The 18,116-nt window shown below is 46.4% G+C and overlaps 1 protein-coding gene across 1 annotated transcript in view; it reads left to right on the top strand.

The window, feature by feature from the left end:
- The window catches only part of ano8b (anoctamin 8b), a 105,939-nt gene that overhangs the window by 47,511 nt on the left and 40,312 nt on the right, over positions 1–18,116 (top strand). Inside the window, exons 2-9 of the mRNA XM_059991399.1 lie at positions 489–599; positions 8,767–8,899; positions 9,548–9,686; positions 10,325–10,421; positions 12,990–13,106; positions 14,579–14,706; positions 15,471–15,632; positions 17,175–17,327. Coding sequence (XP_059847382.1) covers positions 489–599; positions 8,767–8,899; positions 9,548–9,686; positions 10,325–10,421; positions 12,990–13,106; positions 14,579–14,706; positions 15,471–15,632; positions 17,175–17,327 — 1,040 coding nt within the window. The remainder of the gene's footprint in view (positions 1–488; positions 600–8,766; positions 8,900–9,547; positions 9,687–10,324; positions 10,422–12,989; positions 13,107–14,578; positions 14,707–15,470; positions 15,633–17,174; positions 17,328–18,116) is intronic.

Below are 18,116 nucleotides of genomic sequence, written 5' to 3'. Positions count from 1 at the left end.
ATGTTTTCTTTCGATCCAGTTGCTGCACGACAGGAAGGATGTGGAGACTTAAGATAGGGTGCAGCAAAGGTTCATCGGATGAGGAGGGAGAAGTGTTTTAATTACATGCGCTTTAGCGATTGGAGACTGAGGCTGCACTGGGAGGAGTGAAGTTGCACTTGGGGTACAGTGGTGGTGAGGTTACAGCAAAGGGAAGACCACGAACAAGAGAAAGTCTGCAGATGCTGGAAGTCCTGCCAAAGGGTCTCGGCCCAAAACATCGACTGTACTTTTTTCCATAGGTGCTGCCTGGCCTGCTGAGCTCCTCCAGCATTTTGTGTGAGATTGCACTGGAGTTAGTTTTCACTGGGGAGGAAAGATGAATTCAGAAGAATGCTGATGTGTTTGAGACTAAATTTGCATTTAAAGCAGAAGTGTAATGCTTTAGTGCCTCTCTCCTCCTCACTCGATTCCTTGCCTGCTGATGCTGTTTTTGTGTCTCCATGCAGATAAACTATTCGGGAAAAGTTTCCTCCAGGCAGGGCGCTACATCATGTCCCATAAATCATGGATGAAGACAGTTCCGACTGAGAATTGTGATGTACTGATGACATTTGCAGGTATGTCCTTGTCCTGTTTTAAGATAATTGGTGATCTGTCTCAGCAGTTTCATACTGAGAACCTACTCTGGTAAAGTTGGATATCGAGGGTCAGAGATTGGTACCTTCAAAAAGATCACCTCTCGTTCTTCTGAACACTACGTGGTATAGATTTGTTGCTGTGTTATATGAGGGGGTACTGTAGGGTAGGAGGGGACAGTGAGGAAAAAAGCACATTTAATGTGGCAGCACTGAAGGAATACCCACTGTTACAGAGGCATTATTGAGGGAGCATTGCACTGCTGTTGTGTCAATACTGAGGGAGTGTTGCACTGTTGTATCAGTACTAAGGCAGAGTTGCACTGTTGCTGTGCAAGTACTGAGGGAGTGTTGCACTTTTGGTGTGTCAGTATTGACAAAGTGTTGCACTGTTGGTGTGTCAGTATTGAAGGAACATTGCACTTTTTTGTCAGTACTGAGGGAGTGTCACACTGTTGTATAGTACTAAGGCAGAGTTGCACTGTGGGTGTGCCAGTACTGACGAAGCGTTGCACTTTTGGAGTGTCAGTATTGAAGGAACATTGCACTTATTTGTCAGTATTGTGGGAGTGTCGCACTGTTGTGTCAGCATTGAGAGTGTGTTGTTATTGTGTCAGAACTGAAGGAGAGCTGCACTGCCCCTGGGCCAGTATTGGAGTGCTGCTTTCTCAGAAAGGTGCATACCATGTGAGTGCAAAACTGTTGGAGGTTTTCTGTTGAAGCAGTTGTTACACTATTAAAGCCACTGCTGATGGGAAGAGAGGAAGTAGGGTGTCAGGGGGAGGGTGTGTGTGTGTGTGTGTGTGTGTGTGGGCACACACAGTAAAACAGAGCAGGTGCTGAATAACCTGTCCGGTGCTGTACTGCATAATACTTTGTAATATGGATATATAGAGGGTAAGTTATAAATACAAATTGATAAATACAGGGTACATGTGCATAGGATAAGTTTGCAAGTATTAATTTGGTTAAATATATGTAAGTGTAAGTTTTAATAGGACACTGTAGCACAGTACAGGCCCTTCAGCCCACAATATTGTGCTGGCATTTCAACCTACTCCAAGATCAATTTAACCTTTTTATCTGCAGATAAAAATATGGAGAGTTATGTTAGAGGAACAGTATAGATAAATTCAAAGTCAAACGTGAATTTATTGTCGTATGCACCAGTACAATTCCACACAGATGCAAAGAAAAGCTTACTTGCAGAGGCATTGCAGGCATGTCACTTCATTTAAGCAGCATTCACAAGAGAAACATAACTTGTGCACAGAACAAAAAAACGTCCATTTTAGTCAAAGCATTGCTGAACTGCAGTGATCTGGGTTTTGCCAGTTTCATTCTGAAGTGAATGGTTGAAAGGAGTGCCTGCTCTTGAAGCTAGTGATGTGGGACTTCACACTTCCGGACCGCCTACCTGCAAGTGGCTGTGAAAAATTGCCATGGTGTGGATAGTGGTGATCTTTGATGATAGACTGACATGTAAGGCTTGTGAAAGGTAAACGTATCTATTTGGTACACCATTGACTGTGCAGATAATTATTTAGAGTTATTATTAATGTCCAGTTTGTTATTTTGGTTCATCCTTTTGAGTTAATCTTTTCATTAACTTAACTATCAAAAAAAGTTAGCTAATCTCCCTGATTTTGTTTGATGCAACTAAATTGGGAATGGTAGTAACCCCTGCACAGTCGCTGCAATCTGACTCCAACCGTGTTGTCATCACTGAGTTATTCTGGAGTTAGCCAGTCACCTTGCCCAACCAGCAGATTCTGTTACAAGTCCACAAGCAAATTAGCCAATGATCTCATTTTGAAAGCTGCATTCTTAAAGCAAGGTACTGTACGTGGTGTATCCTATACAACTGGTATGGAAATCCACACAAATGAGTGTTGATGAACAGTATCAATTCATGGTGAAAGGCTTAGCCCAGCTTTCCATTCACTTTCAGGTGGTGGGCACTCAAGATGCTATTGACTGCCCGTCACTAATTGTCCTTGAGAAGGTGGTGCTGGACAATCCTTGTAAACTGCTGCCGTTCTGGTGAAGCTGTTGAGGAGGGACCTCCAGAATTTAGACCAAGTAACCACAAAAGACCTCAATCTATTTCCAAATCAGGATGCTGTTTGTCTTATGTGAAGGTCATGGTGTTGCCTGGTGCCGGGTTATTGTAAAAAAAAAACAAATAAATACTGATGCGTTTTTAACGGTGAATTTGACAATTTCAGGACCCAGCCATTCCAGCTTTCTCCCTCATACTAGGTTTTCTTCTCGCACCTCCCCGGACGCCTGGTCACCCATCCCCTTTCAGCTGACCCCACCCGGTGCCTCTCTCTTCATCACGCTCTCACCCTCCTCCCTTTGTCTGCTCCTTTGAGCTTGTTGCATATCTGACATCACAGTTTTGATGAAAATATGCTCTTTTTTTATTCATTCAAGGGATGTAGGCTCTGCAGACTGAGGCAGCATTTAATTGTCCATTTCTAATTGACCTTGTGAAGGCAGTGGTGAGCTGCCTTCTTAAACAACTGCAGTCACATCAGCTTGAAAGCTTAACTGCTTCTCTCCACAGATGAGACTGACCTATGGAGTGCTTCCAGTATTTTTCTCATTACTGGCATCTTCAGTGTTTTGCTCCTAAATACATAGGGCCAATGTTAACTGCTCAGCAATGATGACATTTAGAACTGAGAGGAATGAAAGGACACCAACCTTCTACCCAGAGGAGGGGAAGGGATGAGGTTAGTTGGTTATACAAAGTATTAGAGAGGGAATTTAAATGGTCTGGTGGCTTCAGGGAATCTTTAGTTGGGGGGGAGGCAGTAAGTAATGGTTTTACGTGGAAGGATACAGAGAGTGGAGATGTTGGCAGAGTAGGAGGAGGTGGATCAAGGTGGAGAATTGGAGGCAACTGAGGACTCTAGAATGAGGGTTGGAGGGACACTGCAGAGGTGAACCTGAGGACTGTGAAATTTGGAATAGTGTGAGAATTTGTACAGGTACCAGAGTCAGGGGAAGCACAGTACTAAAGAAATTTGGTGGGACTGAGAATATTGTGCACACTTCTGGTTTCCTTGCCTCGGAAGGATATAGGGCAGTGGTTCCCAAACCTTTTTGGGTTACTGTCCCCTTAATTCCCAGACCACAGCCCCAGTGTCCACTCGCCCTTTCCGGCCAATCATAAAAACTGTAAAGAGATTATGTGATCATTGTAATCAATTCTGAGGCACTGAAGATCAAATGCTTACAATAAGTAACTAATTTCTTAAATTAAGCCTGTAATTCCTCAGCTCCTCCCCTTGCTACCGAGCTCCCCCACTGCCCCCATTATGTTTATCACCCCCCCCCCCTAGAAATTCCCACCAACTCCAGGGGTGGCACGATATGGTCCACTTTGGGAACCACTGATGGAGATTGAAAAAGGATGACAGGGTTATCCTGTGAGGGGAAAGTAAGTGGGCTGGGCCTGTATTCTCTCGTTTAGAAGAATAATGTCTGATCTCATCAAAGAATACAATTTTTTATAGGACTTGACAGGGGAGACATTGCTGAGATGTCTAGAACTGGGGGGGTCACATGTCTAAAATAAAGGATCAACTATTCAGGGTAGTGAGGACTACAAAGATCTTTGCTCTGAGAATAGTGAATCTTGGGACAGTGGTGATGCTCTGTCATTATTTGAGCCAGAGAGGAACATCTTTGGATATCAAAGGAATTATAAAGTGGTACTGAGATGAAAATCGACCGAGATCTTATTGAACGGTGGAGTATGTGCCAGGGGGTGAACACCCTCCTTCGATGAAGGGGAGGCCATTGAGTCTCTGCTGTGACTCTTAGCTCGGACACTGAGCATAACAAACAGGAGCAGGACTGGGTTTTTCAGGCCACTCTGGGTCGTTCAAACATTCACTGCCGACCCTTTTCAGAATCGGAATCAGGTTTTATATCATTGACACGTGTCACGAAATTTGTAAATTTGTGGCAGCAGTACATGAACCACACTATAAATTACAATATGAAATATATACTTAAAAATAAATTAAATGCATAGTGCAAAAAGACAGCAGAAGTAGTGAGATAGTATTCATGAATTCACTGTGCATTCAGAAACCTGATGGCAGAGGGGAAGAAGTTGTTTTTAAAATGTTTAGTGTATGTCTTCAGTTCCAGAGGTGGGCACAGTACCTGAAGGGCCCAGGTAAGGAGAAATGGCTGTGAACCATGTATTCCTCCCTGAAATAATTGCCAAGTAATTCCATGCTAAACCTTAGATCTAAAAATAGTGCCTATCAGAGTCAGGTTGGTGGAAGAGGGTTGCTATCAGCAACCACTCCTCGAGGCCAGACAGTGAGCAGCTAATGAACTGGGAGCCACAACACACACCTCACTCAGTGAATTCTGCCTCCGTGGCCACACATTCACGACCTCCAACAGAAAGGAGACGCAAAAGGCTGCAGCTACTGGACCTTGGAGTGAAAAACAAACTGCTGGAAGAGCACATTGGGTCAATCAGCACCTCTGGAGGCAAAAGGATGGAGACTGCAGGGACCTGACCCAAAACGGCAACCATCCCCCTGCTCCACGCTCTTGAGTTCTGCTCAGTAGCTTGCTTTCTGCACTCTCAGAAGGACTAGAGGAATGAAGGAGTCTGGAGGTTCAGAAATGCAAATCTCAACAGAGTTCATCATGGGGCCTAGAAAAGCAGGAGGCAGTTACTCTACCCCGCCAGCCTATTTCATAATTCTTCCCATCATGCGGGATTTGTATCCCAACTCAGTTTGCTCCCTTTGTCTGTACGTTTATCCAACAGTAAGTGGTTAACCAATACATAGATTATGTAGAGTGTCGAGCATTGAAACAAGCCTTTTGACCCTTCTGGTCTTGCTGGTATTTCTATTCCTCAGCAACCTCCTCAAGTCCCTCCTCCCCCCCATCAGTGGGGTCACCATGGTAGCATATAGCACGACGCTGTAACTGCTCAGGTGTCAAGAGTTCAGAGTTCAATTCCAACGTCCTCTGTAAGAAAGTTTATACATTCTTCCTGTGTGCGCATGGGTTTCCTCTGGGCGCTCTGGTTTCCTCCCACAGTCCAAAGATGTACCGGCTAGTAGGTTAATTGTTCATTGTAAATTGTCCTGTGATTAGGCCAGGGTTAAATAGTTGGGTTGCTGGGCAGAACAGCTTGTTGGGCTGAAAGAGCCTGTTCCATACCGTATGCTGAAAATCACCTTCCCCTTTCTACCTTGTGTGCTTATCCTGTTTCCCCTTGCACCTTTCCCTGCTGTTGGTAAGGTCGTTGACTTTAATCCAATAACACTGCTCAGCAGATTCTGATGTTCACACCCTTCCAGATTTTGATGTTGTATTTTCTGCTGGTCCTGAATAAATGTCGACTTTATTTATTTCCATAGTTGCTGCTGGACCTGCTGAGGTCCTCCAGCATTTTGTGTGTGTTGCTCTGGATTCTACGTTTTGCTGTTACACTTGGTGAGGGAATGAACCACACTCGCCACCTCTCTAAGAAATGAAGCATCCTGCAAGATTTATCAATGACCGAGGTTAATGGTCATAAATCAGCCATGATGGAATGACAGAGTAGACTCGATGGGCCAAATCACCTAATTCTGCTCCTAAGTCTTATGGTCTAACTACAAGTCTCACCTACAAATACGAATATCTTCCTTATTACTTATTTCGAGATACAGTGTCGAATTGGCCCAGGAACCCTCAATTTAACCTTGCCTCATCACACGACAACTTACAATGACCAATTAACCTACTAACCAGAACATCTTTGGACTATGGGAGGAAACCAGAAAACCAGAACACTAGAAGAAATGTTAACTGTTTCTCTTTCCACTGTTGCCACACGTTCTGCTTTTTTTTATTTCTTAATTTTCAGGACCTCTCTCATTCTAGCTCGACTTTCTGTTACTGGAGAGAGTAAAAAAGAACATAATTCCTGATGTTTGCAACCTCCCACTTTTGGCATCTATGAATCTTTTTCTGAGCCTTCCCATTGCCTTTACCTCCTGCCTACAATACGGATCTTTCAATTGTTCACAGGGCTCCAAGCATAGAGTTGGTACGAGTTTATCGAACCCACACACAAAGACCACGGAAAGCTGATCATCCGCTCACATCTTCCCAGGCCAGATGAACATATACAGTAACCCCAGAATTTCAAGTTATTTCATCACCAGAGCAGAGCTGACTGAACAGAAGGCCGTGGTAGGTCGTGCCCTGACCAATCGAGAATCTATCAACATCTGCCTTGAATAAACCTAAAGACTTGGCCTTCAAAGCCACCTCTGGCAACAAATTCCACAGTTTCACCACTCTCTGGCAAAAGAAATTTCTTCTCATCTCCATTCTAAAAGGAAGTCCTTCTATTCTGGTCTTAGACTCTCCCACCAGAGGAAACACCTTCTCCACATCCACTCTATCAAGGCCTTTCAGTATTTGATAGGTTTCATTTAGGTCACCCCTCATTCTTCTGAATTCCAGTGAATACAGGCCCAGAACCATCAAACACTCTTCACATGACAAGCCTTTCAATCCCAGAATCACTTTTGTGAACTTCCTTTGAACCCTTTCCAACATCAATACATTCTTTCTTAGATTAGGGGCCCAAGCCTGCTCACAATACTCCAAGTGAGGCCTCACCAGTGCTTTATAAAGCCTCAACATTACACCCTGGCTTTTATATTCTAGTCCTCTTGAAATGAATCCTAACATCACATTTGCCTTCCTCACCACCGATTCACCCAGCAATTTAACCTTTTGGGAATCCTACATGAGGACTCACAAATCCCTTTGCACCTCATATTTTTGAATATTCTCTCCATTTAGAAAATTGTCTGCCCTTTTATTTCTTCTATCAAAGTGCATGACCATACACTTCCCAACACTGTATTCCATCTGTCACTTCTTTGCCCATTCTTATAATCTGTCTATGTCCTCTTGTAGCTTCTACTTCCTTAAAACTACCTGCCCCTCCACCTATCTTCATATTGTCTACAAACTTTGCAACAAATCCATCAATTCCATCATCTAAGTCTTTGATATGTAAAAATAAGTGGTCCCAACACAAACATTTGAGGAACACTATTAGTCACTGGCAGCCAACCAGAAAAGGCTCCCTTTGTTTCCAGTCTTTGCCTCCTGCCAATCAGCCTCTGCTTTATCCATGCTCATATCTTTCCAGTAATACCAGGGGCTCTTAACTTGTTAAGCAAAGGATGGAAAAGCAGTGTCAGGAGAAGACCTGATTGCAGGGGGATATTGATTAGTTTGGGAAGTGGGCCAAGGAGTGGCAAATGGATTTCAATACCAATAAGTAGGAGTGATGCACTTTGGAAAGTCAAACCAACATACGTCGGATTCAACTGTCAATGGTAGGACACTGGAATAGAGAGACCTACAAGTACTAAGTGCATAGCTTGTTGAAGGCGACATCATAGGCAGACAGGGTGGCGGAAAAGATGTTTGGCACACTGGCTTTGTAAGTCCAGACACTGAGTTTAGGAGGTGGGTCATTGTGTTACTGTTGTATAATTGTGTACAGTTGTAGTGACCCTACTATAGCAAAGAGGTTGTTAAATGGAAAAGAGTGCAGAGAAGACTTACCGGGATGTTGTCAGGACTGGGGAGAGGTTGGCCAGACTGGCTCTTTATTCCTTGGACTGTAGGAGTATGAGGGCCAACCTTGTAAAAGAGTTTGAAATTACAATATACAGTACATGGATAAGCTGGATGTCAGTAGTCCTTTCCCCAGTGGCCCTTTCACAAGCTGACCCATACCTCCCTGAGATATAGGAGGAAAACGGATTTCCCGGAGGAAACCCACGTGACGGTAGGGAGAACATGATAACTCCGCATAGACCGCACTGGAGATCAGAACTGCAATGGTTCAAGAAGGCAGCACCTTCTCAAGGGTAGCTGGGGGAAAAGTGCCTTTGTGGTGGTAAACATCCTGAGATCTAAACAAAAGCCATTGAGGGGAGTAGTAAATCATAAAGCAAGGGGACCTTGGCAGGAAACAGCAGCTGTTTACTCCTTTCCATAGATGCTGCCTGACTACTGAGTTCTTCCAGCGTTGTGCCTGTGTTACCGCTGAAGGGAGATCTCTTTCATGTTCTTTCCACAGATACAACTGATGACCACACGTTGCTATGGCTGCTGAATCACATCCGGCTGGGAATCCCAGAGCTGATCATTCAGATTCGGCATCATAAGCACACCAGCGTCTACGCATTCTTCATCACGGCCACTTATGAGAAGTAGGTGGGAGCCTGGCCTTGTGGGCCCTACAGTGAGATGGAGGCTGAGTGCTGAAGGTTGTAAACAGGCACAGGAATTCAGTGGGCTGCAGTAAGGGGTTAGAGTTTGGGGGAGGGGGGCACGGCCCTGGATTATCATGCTGGGATTAATGGGAAGTGGGATGGGGACCTGGGGTACTGGTGGGTCCTGTGCACTTGCTGATATCTGTTCCATTGTGTCCATCTATGTGCTCCAGCCCATTACAGCGAAGGAGCATTGCCTCTGTTTGTGCACATGGTTCCAGTGTGTGTCCTTGCAGCATCTCCAGTCCTTGCTTAAACACCGATTGCAGTCCCTGTACATACAGGCTCAGTCTCAGTCTCTGTACACATGCTGATTGTAGTCCGTGTATGTGCGCTGATCGCACTCCCTGTACCCGCGCGAGCCACAGTCCGTGTACGCATGCTGATTGTGCTTTGTGTACCCGCGCGAGCCACAGTCCATGTACACATGCTGATTGTGCTTTGAGTGCCTGCATGAGCCTCAGTCCGTGTACACTCACTGTGCTTCGTGTACCCGCGTGAGCCTCAGTCCGCGATTGCCTTCCCGCTTGGCTGGCTCCTCTCAGCAGCTGGAGTGTGACTCCTCTGTCTTGGTGTCATGGGCAGCTTGCTACGAGGAGCTGAGGAAATGGGTCTGCGTAAGCCAGTGAAGCAGGAGTTCGGCGGCGGGACCAGGGTGCTGTGCTGTGACGAGGATTACATCTATGAAAACATTGAAAATGAAATCTATTTCTTCACTTCTCAGGTGAGACTGGCCAGGGGTCTCTTCTTACACCGGCTGTCCCATTGCTCACAGGGGGGGCTACACAAAGGTCGACAGAGACTCGGGCACAAAATCCAGGCGGGGGTGTTGGAGAGGGGTGGCAAAGACTTACGAAAGCTGGAGAGAGAGGGAGAGAACAAGGGGGACATAGAGAAGGCAGGCGTAAGCTAGAGAGAGACAGAGTGGGAGGGAATGAGTACCGAGAGAAGGGGGAGAGTGGAAGAGATACAGGGAACAAGCGAGGAGGGGTAATAAGGAGAGAGGGAAAAGTGAGCAGAGAGCGGAAGAAGAGGAAAGTGAAACCGAGGAGCAAGTGGCAGAGGGAAGGGAGGAGATGGGGCGAAGCTGAGATGACAGAATGGGACAAATGTAGGGATGCTGAACATTTTTCTGAGTGAAAGCAGCTCAGGTAGTTCCGGAGAAGAATAATCCACTGCTGAGCAAAGGGAAGCGGTGTTTGGGAGAGGGGAATAGAGGGATCGGGGAAAGCAGGGAGAGGACGGAGGAGGCTAGGCTGGAGCAGAAACCTCGGCGTGGAGCCATTGCAGCTCCTTGGGCACTGTACGTTGCATGCAACTGAAAGCATCAGGAGATGAAATGAGCCGGTGTGTGTTTTGCAGGAACGGCAGAGTATCATCAAGCACTGGCTGGACAACCTGCGGGCCAAGCAGGGAGAGAGCCTGCACAACATCCACTTCCTGGAGGGGCAGCCAATCAGTAAGGCCTGTTTAAATCGTACAAGCAGAAGCAGGTTCGGGGGAGGGTGGCGCAAGTCCTGCGGCTGCTGATTCCGGGTCGGTCTATCCTGCCCAAGTCAAGTTGACACTCCCTGCACTGTTATGTCTTCAAGTGGTGTCTAGCCTGCCCTCTGGGACAGGCCTGATGTATCCCATAATCTGAAGAAGATCGGGGTAAATACTGGTCTTCGTCAGTAAGAACAGTGTTTACCCCCACAGCAGATATCCCTGATAAAAATTATTGGATCATTGTCACAATGCTGTCAGTGGTAATATTGTGCAGAGTGGCTTCTGCAGACAGTGCTCTCTCTCCCTACATGACACACTTGTCCCCTCAACCCTCCCCACTGATCTTCCTCCCGGCACTGATCCCTGTGAGCAGGACAAGTGCTACATCTGCCACTTCACCTTCCTTGCCACAATTCAGGGCCCCAAGTAATCCTTCCAGGTGAAGTGACACTTCACCTGTGAGTCTGTGGAGTCACCTACAGTATCTGATGCTCATGGTGTGCCCTCCGCTACATTGGTGAGACCTGAGGTAGGCTGGGGAACACTTTGTCAAGCACCTTCCAGCACAAAATGTTGAGGTTTCCCAGTGGGAAACCATTTCAATCCAACTTCGCATTCCCATTTCGGCATTTCCATGGCCTCCTCCACTGCCACAATGAGGCCATTCTCAGGATGCAGGTGCAAGACCTCATATTCCATCTGGGTAGCCTCCAACCTAATGTCGTGAACATCGATTTCTCCAACCTCCAGTAATTTCTACCCACTCCCTCCTCTTTTATTCCATTCCCCTCTCGCCCCTTCTCTTCTCTTCACCTGCCCATTATTTCCCCCTGGCGTCCCTTCTCCTTCCCTTTCTTTTCTGGTCCACAGCCCTCTCCTGTCAGTTTCTCTCTTCATTCCTTTTGTATAATGATGAGGGGCATTGATCGTGTGGATAGCCACATGCTTTTTCCAAGGGCTGAACTGGCTAACACGAGGGGGCATAGTTTTAAGGTGCTTGGAAATGGGTACCGAGGGGATGTCAGGGGTAAGTTTTTCACACAGACGAGTGGCGAATGTGTGGAATGCGCTGCTGACGACGGTGGTGGAGGTGGATACAATAGGTTCTTTAGCTGAGAAAAATAAAGGGCTATGAGCTAGCAAAATTCTAGGCAGTCCCTAGAGTAGGTTACATGGTCAGCACAACATTGTGGGCCGAAGGGCCTGTAATGTGCTGTAGATTTCTATGTTCTATGTTCAGCCCTTTACCTCTTCCACCTCCCAGCTTCTCTTATCATCCTCCCTCCCTCCCCACCTACCCACCCTCACACCTGGTTTCATCTATCACCTCCAGCTTGCACTCCTTCCCTCCCCCATCTACTTACTGTGACATCTGCCCCCTTTCTTTCCAGTCCTGATGAAGGATCTCAGCCCAAAGCAACAGTTTTTTTTCTCTCCATAGATGCTGCCTGACTTCTTGAGTGCTTCCAGCATCTTGTGTGTGTTGCTCAAGATTTCCAGCATCTGCAAATTTACTGTGTTTTGATAATTTAGTGATGTCACATAAGGACTCCTTCCTAGAAGGTGCCCTGAGGATATTAGAGTTGATCCTTTAACATAAACCACTTTCTTCCTCCTGCGCAAACACGAGGAAATCTGCAGATGCTGGAAATTCAAGTAACACACACAAAGTGCTGGTGGAACACAGCAGGCCAGGCAGCATCTATAGGGAGCAGTACAGGCAATGTTTCGGGCCGAGACCCTTCATCAGGACTAACTGAAAGGAAAGATAGTAAGAGATTTGAAAGTAGGAGGGGAGGGGGAAATGCGAAATGATAGGAGAAGACCGGAGGGGGTGGGATGAAGCTAAGAGCCGGGAAGGTGTTTGGCAAAAGGGATACAGAGCTGGAGAAGGGAAAGGATCATGGGATGGGAGGCCTGGGGAGAAAGAAAGGAAGAAAGGGGGAGGGGAGCACCAGAGGAAGGTGGAGAACAGGCAAGGAGTGATTGTGAGAGGGACAGAGAAAAAAGGGGGGCGGGGGAAGAATAAATAAAAAAAAGGGATGGGGTAAGAAGGGGAGGGGGCATTAACGGAAGTTAGAGAAATCAATGTTCATGCCATCAGGTTGGAGGCTACCCAGATGGAATATAAGGTGTTGTTCCCCCAACCTGAGTGTGGCTTCATCTCGACAGCAGAGGAGGTCATTGATGGACATATCAGAATGGGAATGGGACTTCTTCCTAACTCCATCTCTGTGCCCTGACTCCAGACCCCAGGGGTCCTCGTCACTCTCCTGACTGAATCTCCCCCTATGAACCACAGCTCAGAGGGCAGTGCGGAATCCTGTAGATCTCAAGTTCGAATGTCAGGCCGGAGTGTAAAACGCTGTCCCAGTGCACGAGGGACTGAAGGGTGAACGGATGTTCTTCAGGAGGATGTCAGGGGAAGAGGTGGACTGTTTGAGACTACAGGGTGCTGGGGAAGGATGGTGACGTGTACAGAAAATGGAGGGAGTGGCTGAATGTCCGTCTTGTCACTGACCACCGGTGCTGTGTCCAGTTGCAGAGCTCATGACTCGAGGGATCATTCAGCAGGTCCTCCCCCTCCACGAGCAGCGAATGCTTAACCGCTTGGTGAAGTCGTGGGTTCAGGCCGTCTGCGAGTCACAGCCAGTAGGTACGGAATGCCTGCCCATGCTGCTTTACTCGTGCGTTAGAATGAGTTGCAAAAGGAAGAGATACAAATGTGGGGAAGGGCCGTGGGGCTGCGAAATTCACGGGCTCAGCACTATATCCAATTGCATTATTCCTCTTCTTCAAACATCCTGCCACCCTGCACCCTGGGGCCCCCTTCCCGCCCTGAACCCTGGGGTCCTTCTGCCGCCCTGCACCCTGGGAACTCCCCTGCTGCCCTACACCTTGGGGTCCCCCTGTGCCCTGGGACCCCCTGCTGCCCTGCACCATGGGGCACTCCTGCCACCCTCCATCGCAGGAGGTAGGTGTAGGCCATTCAGCCCTTAAGCCTGCTCTGCCATTTAGTAGGATCATGGCTGACCTGACATTCCTCGTCCACTTTCCTGCCCTTTTCCAAAAACATTGGTTCCCTCTCAGTATTTGAGATGTCCTACCCTCTTGTAATTGCATGCATTTCAGTAAGGCCTCTCAATCCACTGAGTAGAGTCCCAGTCAGGTGAACCTTTCCTTGTAGTAGAACAACCTCCCAGGGCCAGGGTCATCCTGATGAATCTGCCCTGAACCACCTCCAATGATAGAAAAGGAGAACCAGATTGTTTTCCCAGGATGCCAGCTGTGTACAACAGGATTTCCCTATGTTTATTCTCAAACGCTTGAAATAAAGGTGAGTGTTGCATGAGTTCAGTGCACTTGTGGTTCAGCTTTCTATATTTCATGTGGAAGGCTCACAAATCCCTCTTGTGCTGCAGCTTTCTACAAATCTCTGAACAATGCTACGCTTTAGTGCACTCACTAACTTTAATGTCCACTTACCTGAGCTGACAATATCTCGCTCTGAGTTCCGACAGATCCAAAACGGTAAGTGTTCCTTTTCCGCGGCTGCTGCCTGACCTGCAGCTATTCCAGCATTTTGTTTTTGTTTCAGATTTATAGCATCTGCAGCTTTTTTTTTTATTTTTCTCTCTATAAACTATTTGCAGTCTCCTCATAGTCCATTTCCTAGCAATTTATTTTGTTGTACACATAATTGACTACTGTGCTCTCACTTCCTTCCTCCAAGTGTTTATGGGGTCTTCCCTGTCCCCTGCAATATAGGGACGCCTTCTCCTTTGCACCATCATCTGTGTTCTGCCATTCATTGTGGAGACTTCATGTGATGGAGGGCTATCCCGGTGTCCTGCACCGTTGTATCCCATTGTTCTGTGCTGTGAGGTTCTTTTGTTCTGTGCTGTGGGCCCCTCCTTCTGTCCTGCGTTGTGCGGCCCTCATTTTGTCCTGCGTTGTGGGGCCTTCTTTTTGTCCAGCATTGTGCAGTCCTTCTTGTCTGCTGCACCATTAGTCCTCCACTGTTATGCAGAGCCTTAGAACTCAAGCAGTTTCCTGACGCCTCCCCGTTCCTAAGATTTCCCCGGTAATTTCATCTCTTTAATTTGCCTTCTCTTTCTTCTGTTCCAGACGATATCTGTGACTATTTTGGGGTTAAAATAGCAATGTACTTCTCGTGGCTCGGGTACTACACGTGGTGCATGATCTACCCAGCTGTGATCGGTTTTGGACTCTGGGCGTTTACAGAGTCTGACCAGGTAAGGTCTTCGATGAATGATCTCACCAGCCCAGTTTCGATCGCTCGGGAATGTGAAGATCAAGTATTGTCCTTAATCCTCTGAGATTCAAGCAATTTGGTCAGGTCCATTGGCAGGCCGAGGATCATGGCAGTCAGTACAGCCTTAAGAGCTAATGCTTTAGGCTCTACATTAGACAGTCAGGTGGACCATACAGACACTCTGTTGCAGACCTGAGAGAGTGCTGCACTGTCAGAGCAGACTTCCATCCTGGATCCTATCTGCCTTCCCAAGTGGATGTTAAAAATCCCACAACATTTGAGGAACAGCCCCAGTGATCCAAAGTCAACAGTTATCGCTCAACAACGTCACTGATGAGAGCATCACCGTCCTGCTCATGAGGTGTAAGATAGAGATCACCTTTATTTTTCACATGCATGACAAAGTATTGATGGAATCTGAAATGTGGCATCTGCAGCAATGTCCGAGGATGTGTTTGGGGGCAGCCCGCAGGCTTTGCCAGGCTTCCAGCACCAATGTAGCATGCCCACAACTTATTAACCCGTATGGGTTCGGAACGTGGGAGGAAACCCACACGGTTACAGGGAAAACTAACAGACAGGGGCGGAAATCGAATTCTAATCGCTTACACCGCGAAGCGTTACACTAACTGTTACCTTATTGTGCTGCCCGAGCTGCAAAAGCCTGCCTCGCCGGTAACCGTACTACAGTACAAGACACGTGAAAGGTACAAAAATAAATTCAGCTCTTTCTCTCTTTATCAGATGAGCCGTGATGTGATTTGTGTGGCCTTTGCCCTGTTTAACGTTGTGTGGACCACCTTGTTTCTGGAGGGCTGGAAGCGGCAGAGCGCAGAGCTGGCCTACAAGTGGGGCACTTTGGACCGGCCAGCAGAGCTGCTGGAGGAGCCCAGGTCCCAGTTCAGGGTGAGGCAGCTCAAGTATTGTGGTGGCAGTGGTGTGAATGAGGTACAAGCGTGAAAACTTGTAAAGAACCAGCGAACGTATGCCATAGAAACAACTGCTCCATGTCAGCCTCTTCCCACTCCCCCTCTGTTTCCCCCATCTCCATCTCCTTCCATTCTTGCCTTCCACACATATATCCACCTATAAAGCCAGGCCTATCGTTCCCGCCTCCACTGTTCCTTGCGGGAGTGAGACTTATGTTCCCCACGCATTCTGGTTTAGAACTTTCTCCAGATTATCTGTTGGAATTATTAGTTATTATCTTACTCTTATCATGCCATATTCACTTTTTAAACACCCCATAATCCAGGTTGAAATTGCCACAGTGCCTGCACATGAGAATTTGCTGAACAGTCAGAGGCACTGCCTTGAAAAAGCCTACTAAAAGTGGTGGATGCTGCCCAGTCCATCACAGGAAAAGTCCTCCCTGCCCCTGAGCAATCAGGAAGGAGGTACAGGAGCCTTGGGTCCCACACCAGCAGGTTCAGGAACAGTTATTATCCTTCAATCATTAGGCTCCTGAACCAGCGTGAATAACTTCACTCACCTCAACACTGAACTGTTGAACAAACACAACAACCCTTGACCTCACTTTCAAGGACCCAATAACTCAGGTTCTCTCTCTCTTCTCCCCTTCCTTCCCTCCCTTTCCTCTCTTCCTTCCCTCCCTTTCCTCTCTTCCTTCCCTCCCTTTCCTCTCTTCCTTCCCTCCCATCAGACTTTGTGTGTAATTTTTCATTGATTCAATGGTATTTCTTTGTCCTATGTAAATGCCTGTAAGAAAATGAATCTCAGGGTTGTATATGGTGGCATATATGTACTTTGATAATAAATTAACTTTGAACTTGCTGATGAAACTGAGGTTCCAGCTCCTCACTCAGAAGGACTAAGGTTTCACAGCACTGTTATTTTGAAAAGACCCAGTCCAGTGACTGACCCAACCTAATATCTAACCTTTTATTCACTATCGCTTTCACAGTTGATTGTCACATTGTAGTTGGTGGGATCTTGACAGTCAAGTTGGCTGCTGTGTTTGCTCCATCCAAGAGGGACTGGGTGGAAAACACAGTGGGGCACCTGAGGTTCTGAAAGATTATGTCAAAAGTGCAAGACTGTGTATATTAGCCGGTGATGAGCCCGTGGTCTGCAACGTGATAAACTCATATTTTAATTTTGTTTTTATTTATATCATTTATTTCATTTATATGATTTATTTAGAGATACAGTGTGGAACAGGCCCTTCTGCCCAAATAACCCACCTACTCAACACTAGCCTAATCACAAGACAACTTGCAATGACCAATTCACCTACTAACCAGTACATCTTTGGACTGTGGGAGGAAACCGGAGCATCCGGAGGAAACTTGGTCATGGAGAGAACGTACAAACTCCTCACGTCCAACGGTGTTAGAATTGAACTCTTAACTCTGATGCTTAGAGCTGCAATTGTGTCGCGCTAACCGCTATGTTACAGTGGCAACTTCCTTTCTTTCTCTCTTTCAGGGTGTCAAACGAGTCAGTCCAGTTACGGGTTGTGAGGACTTCTATTACTCACCGTGGAAACGGAGGTTGTTCCAGTACTTTGTCAGTCTTCCTGTCTGTCTCTTCTGTCTCTGCGTTGTGTTCCTGACCATGTTTATCTGCTTTGAACTGCAGGTCAGTACTAGTCTTACGATGAGGGTTTGTGACCAAGTGATTGTATAGCAGTATCTGGTTATTGTAGGCAAGGAGACTCTGTGGTGTGTAAAGGTCAATTGTAAGCATCAACACTCACTGAGAAAATTGCAACCACATTCCTCATGGGATACAGTGATATATATGGAAAAAAATTCAACCAGCTTCTGTTTATAAAAATGTCAATTGTCGGAATTAAAGAATAGTACAACTCACAGGCATAATTGCTTTGTCTCTACAAACCCAGTTAAATAATGACTTTTCAGTGGGTTAAAGCAGCTGTCTTTTTTTAAAGGAAAGTGAACCAGACACCATCCCATTTATTTCAGTGTGAGAGGTGTCAACTTTGAGATGAGATTTAAACCTGAAAGTCCTAATCTTGAATATTCTACTGAGGTCAATATTCTTCATTCAGTCAACATCTGGTCTTTATCATGGAGTTATCAAGAGTAACACATGGAAAATGCTGGAGGAACTCAGCAGGTCAGGGAACATTCATGGAAAGGAATAAACAGTTGATATTTCAGGCTGAAAACCTTCATCAGGACAGGCCTGAAACATGTGTTTTTAGTATTTCAGGAATATTTGAGTAATATTGTAAAAATATTGTTTGATTTAGCATTCTTTCTTTTTTTGATAATTCATTACGGGTTACATGTAAGAAGTGCATGAATGGTATATGTCATTACACAGCCAGAGCGTATGTACACGCCTCACTAAAGTAAGAATTTAGACATACACATCTCCTGGCTCCATGTTTTACTTTTGATT

This window comes from Hypanus sabinus, chromosome 16 (genome assembly GCF_030144855.1).
Source record: "Hypanus sabinus isolate sHypSab1 chromosome 16, sHypSab1.hap1, whole genome shotgun sequence".
In the NCBI taxonomy this organism is placed as follows: Eukaryota; Metazoa; Chordata; class Chondrichthyes; order Myliobatiformes; family Dasyatidae; genus Hypanus; species Hypanus sabinus.
This window is presented reverse-complemented; position numbering and strand designations above follow the sequence as displayed.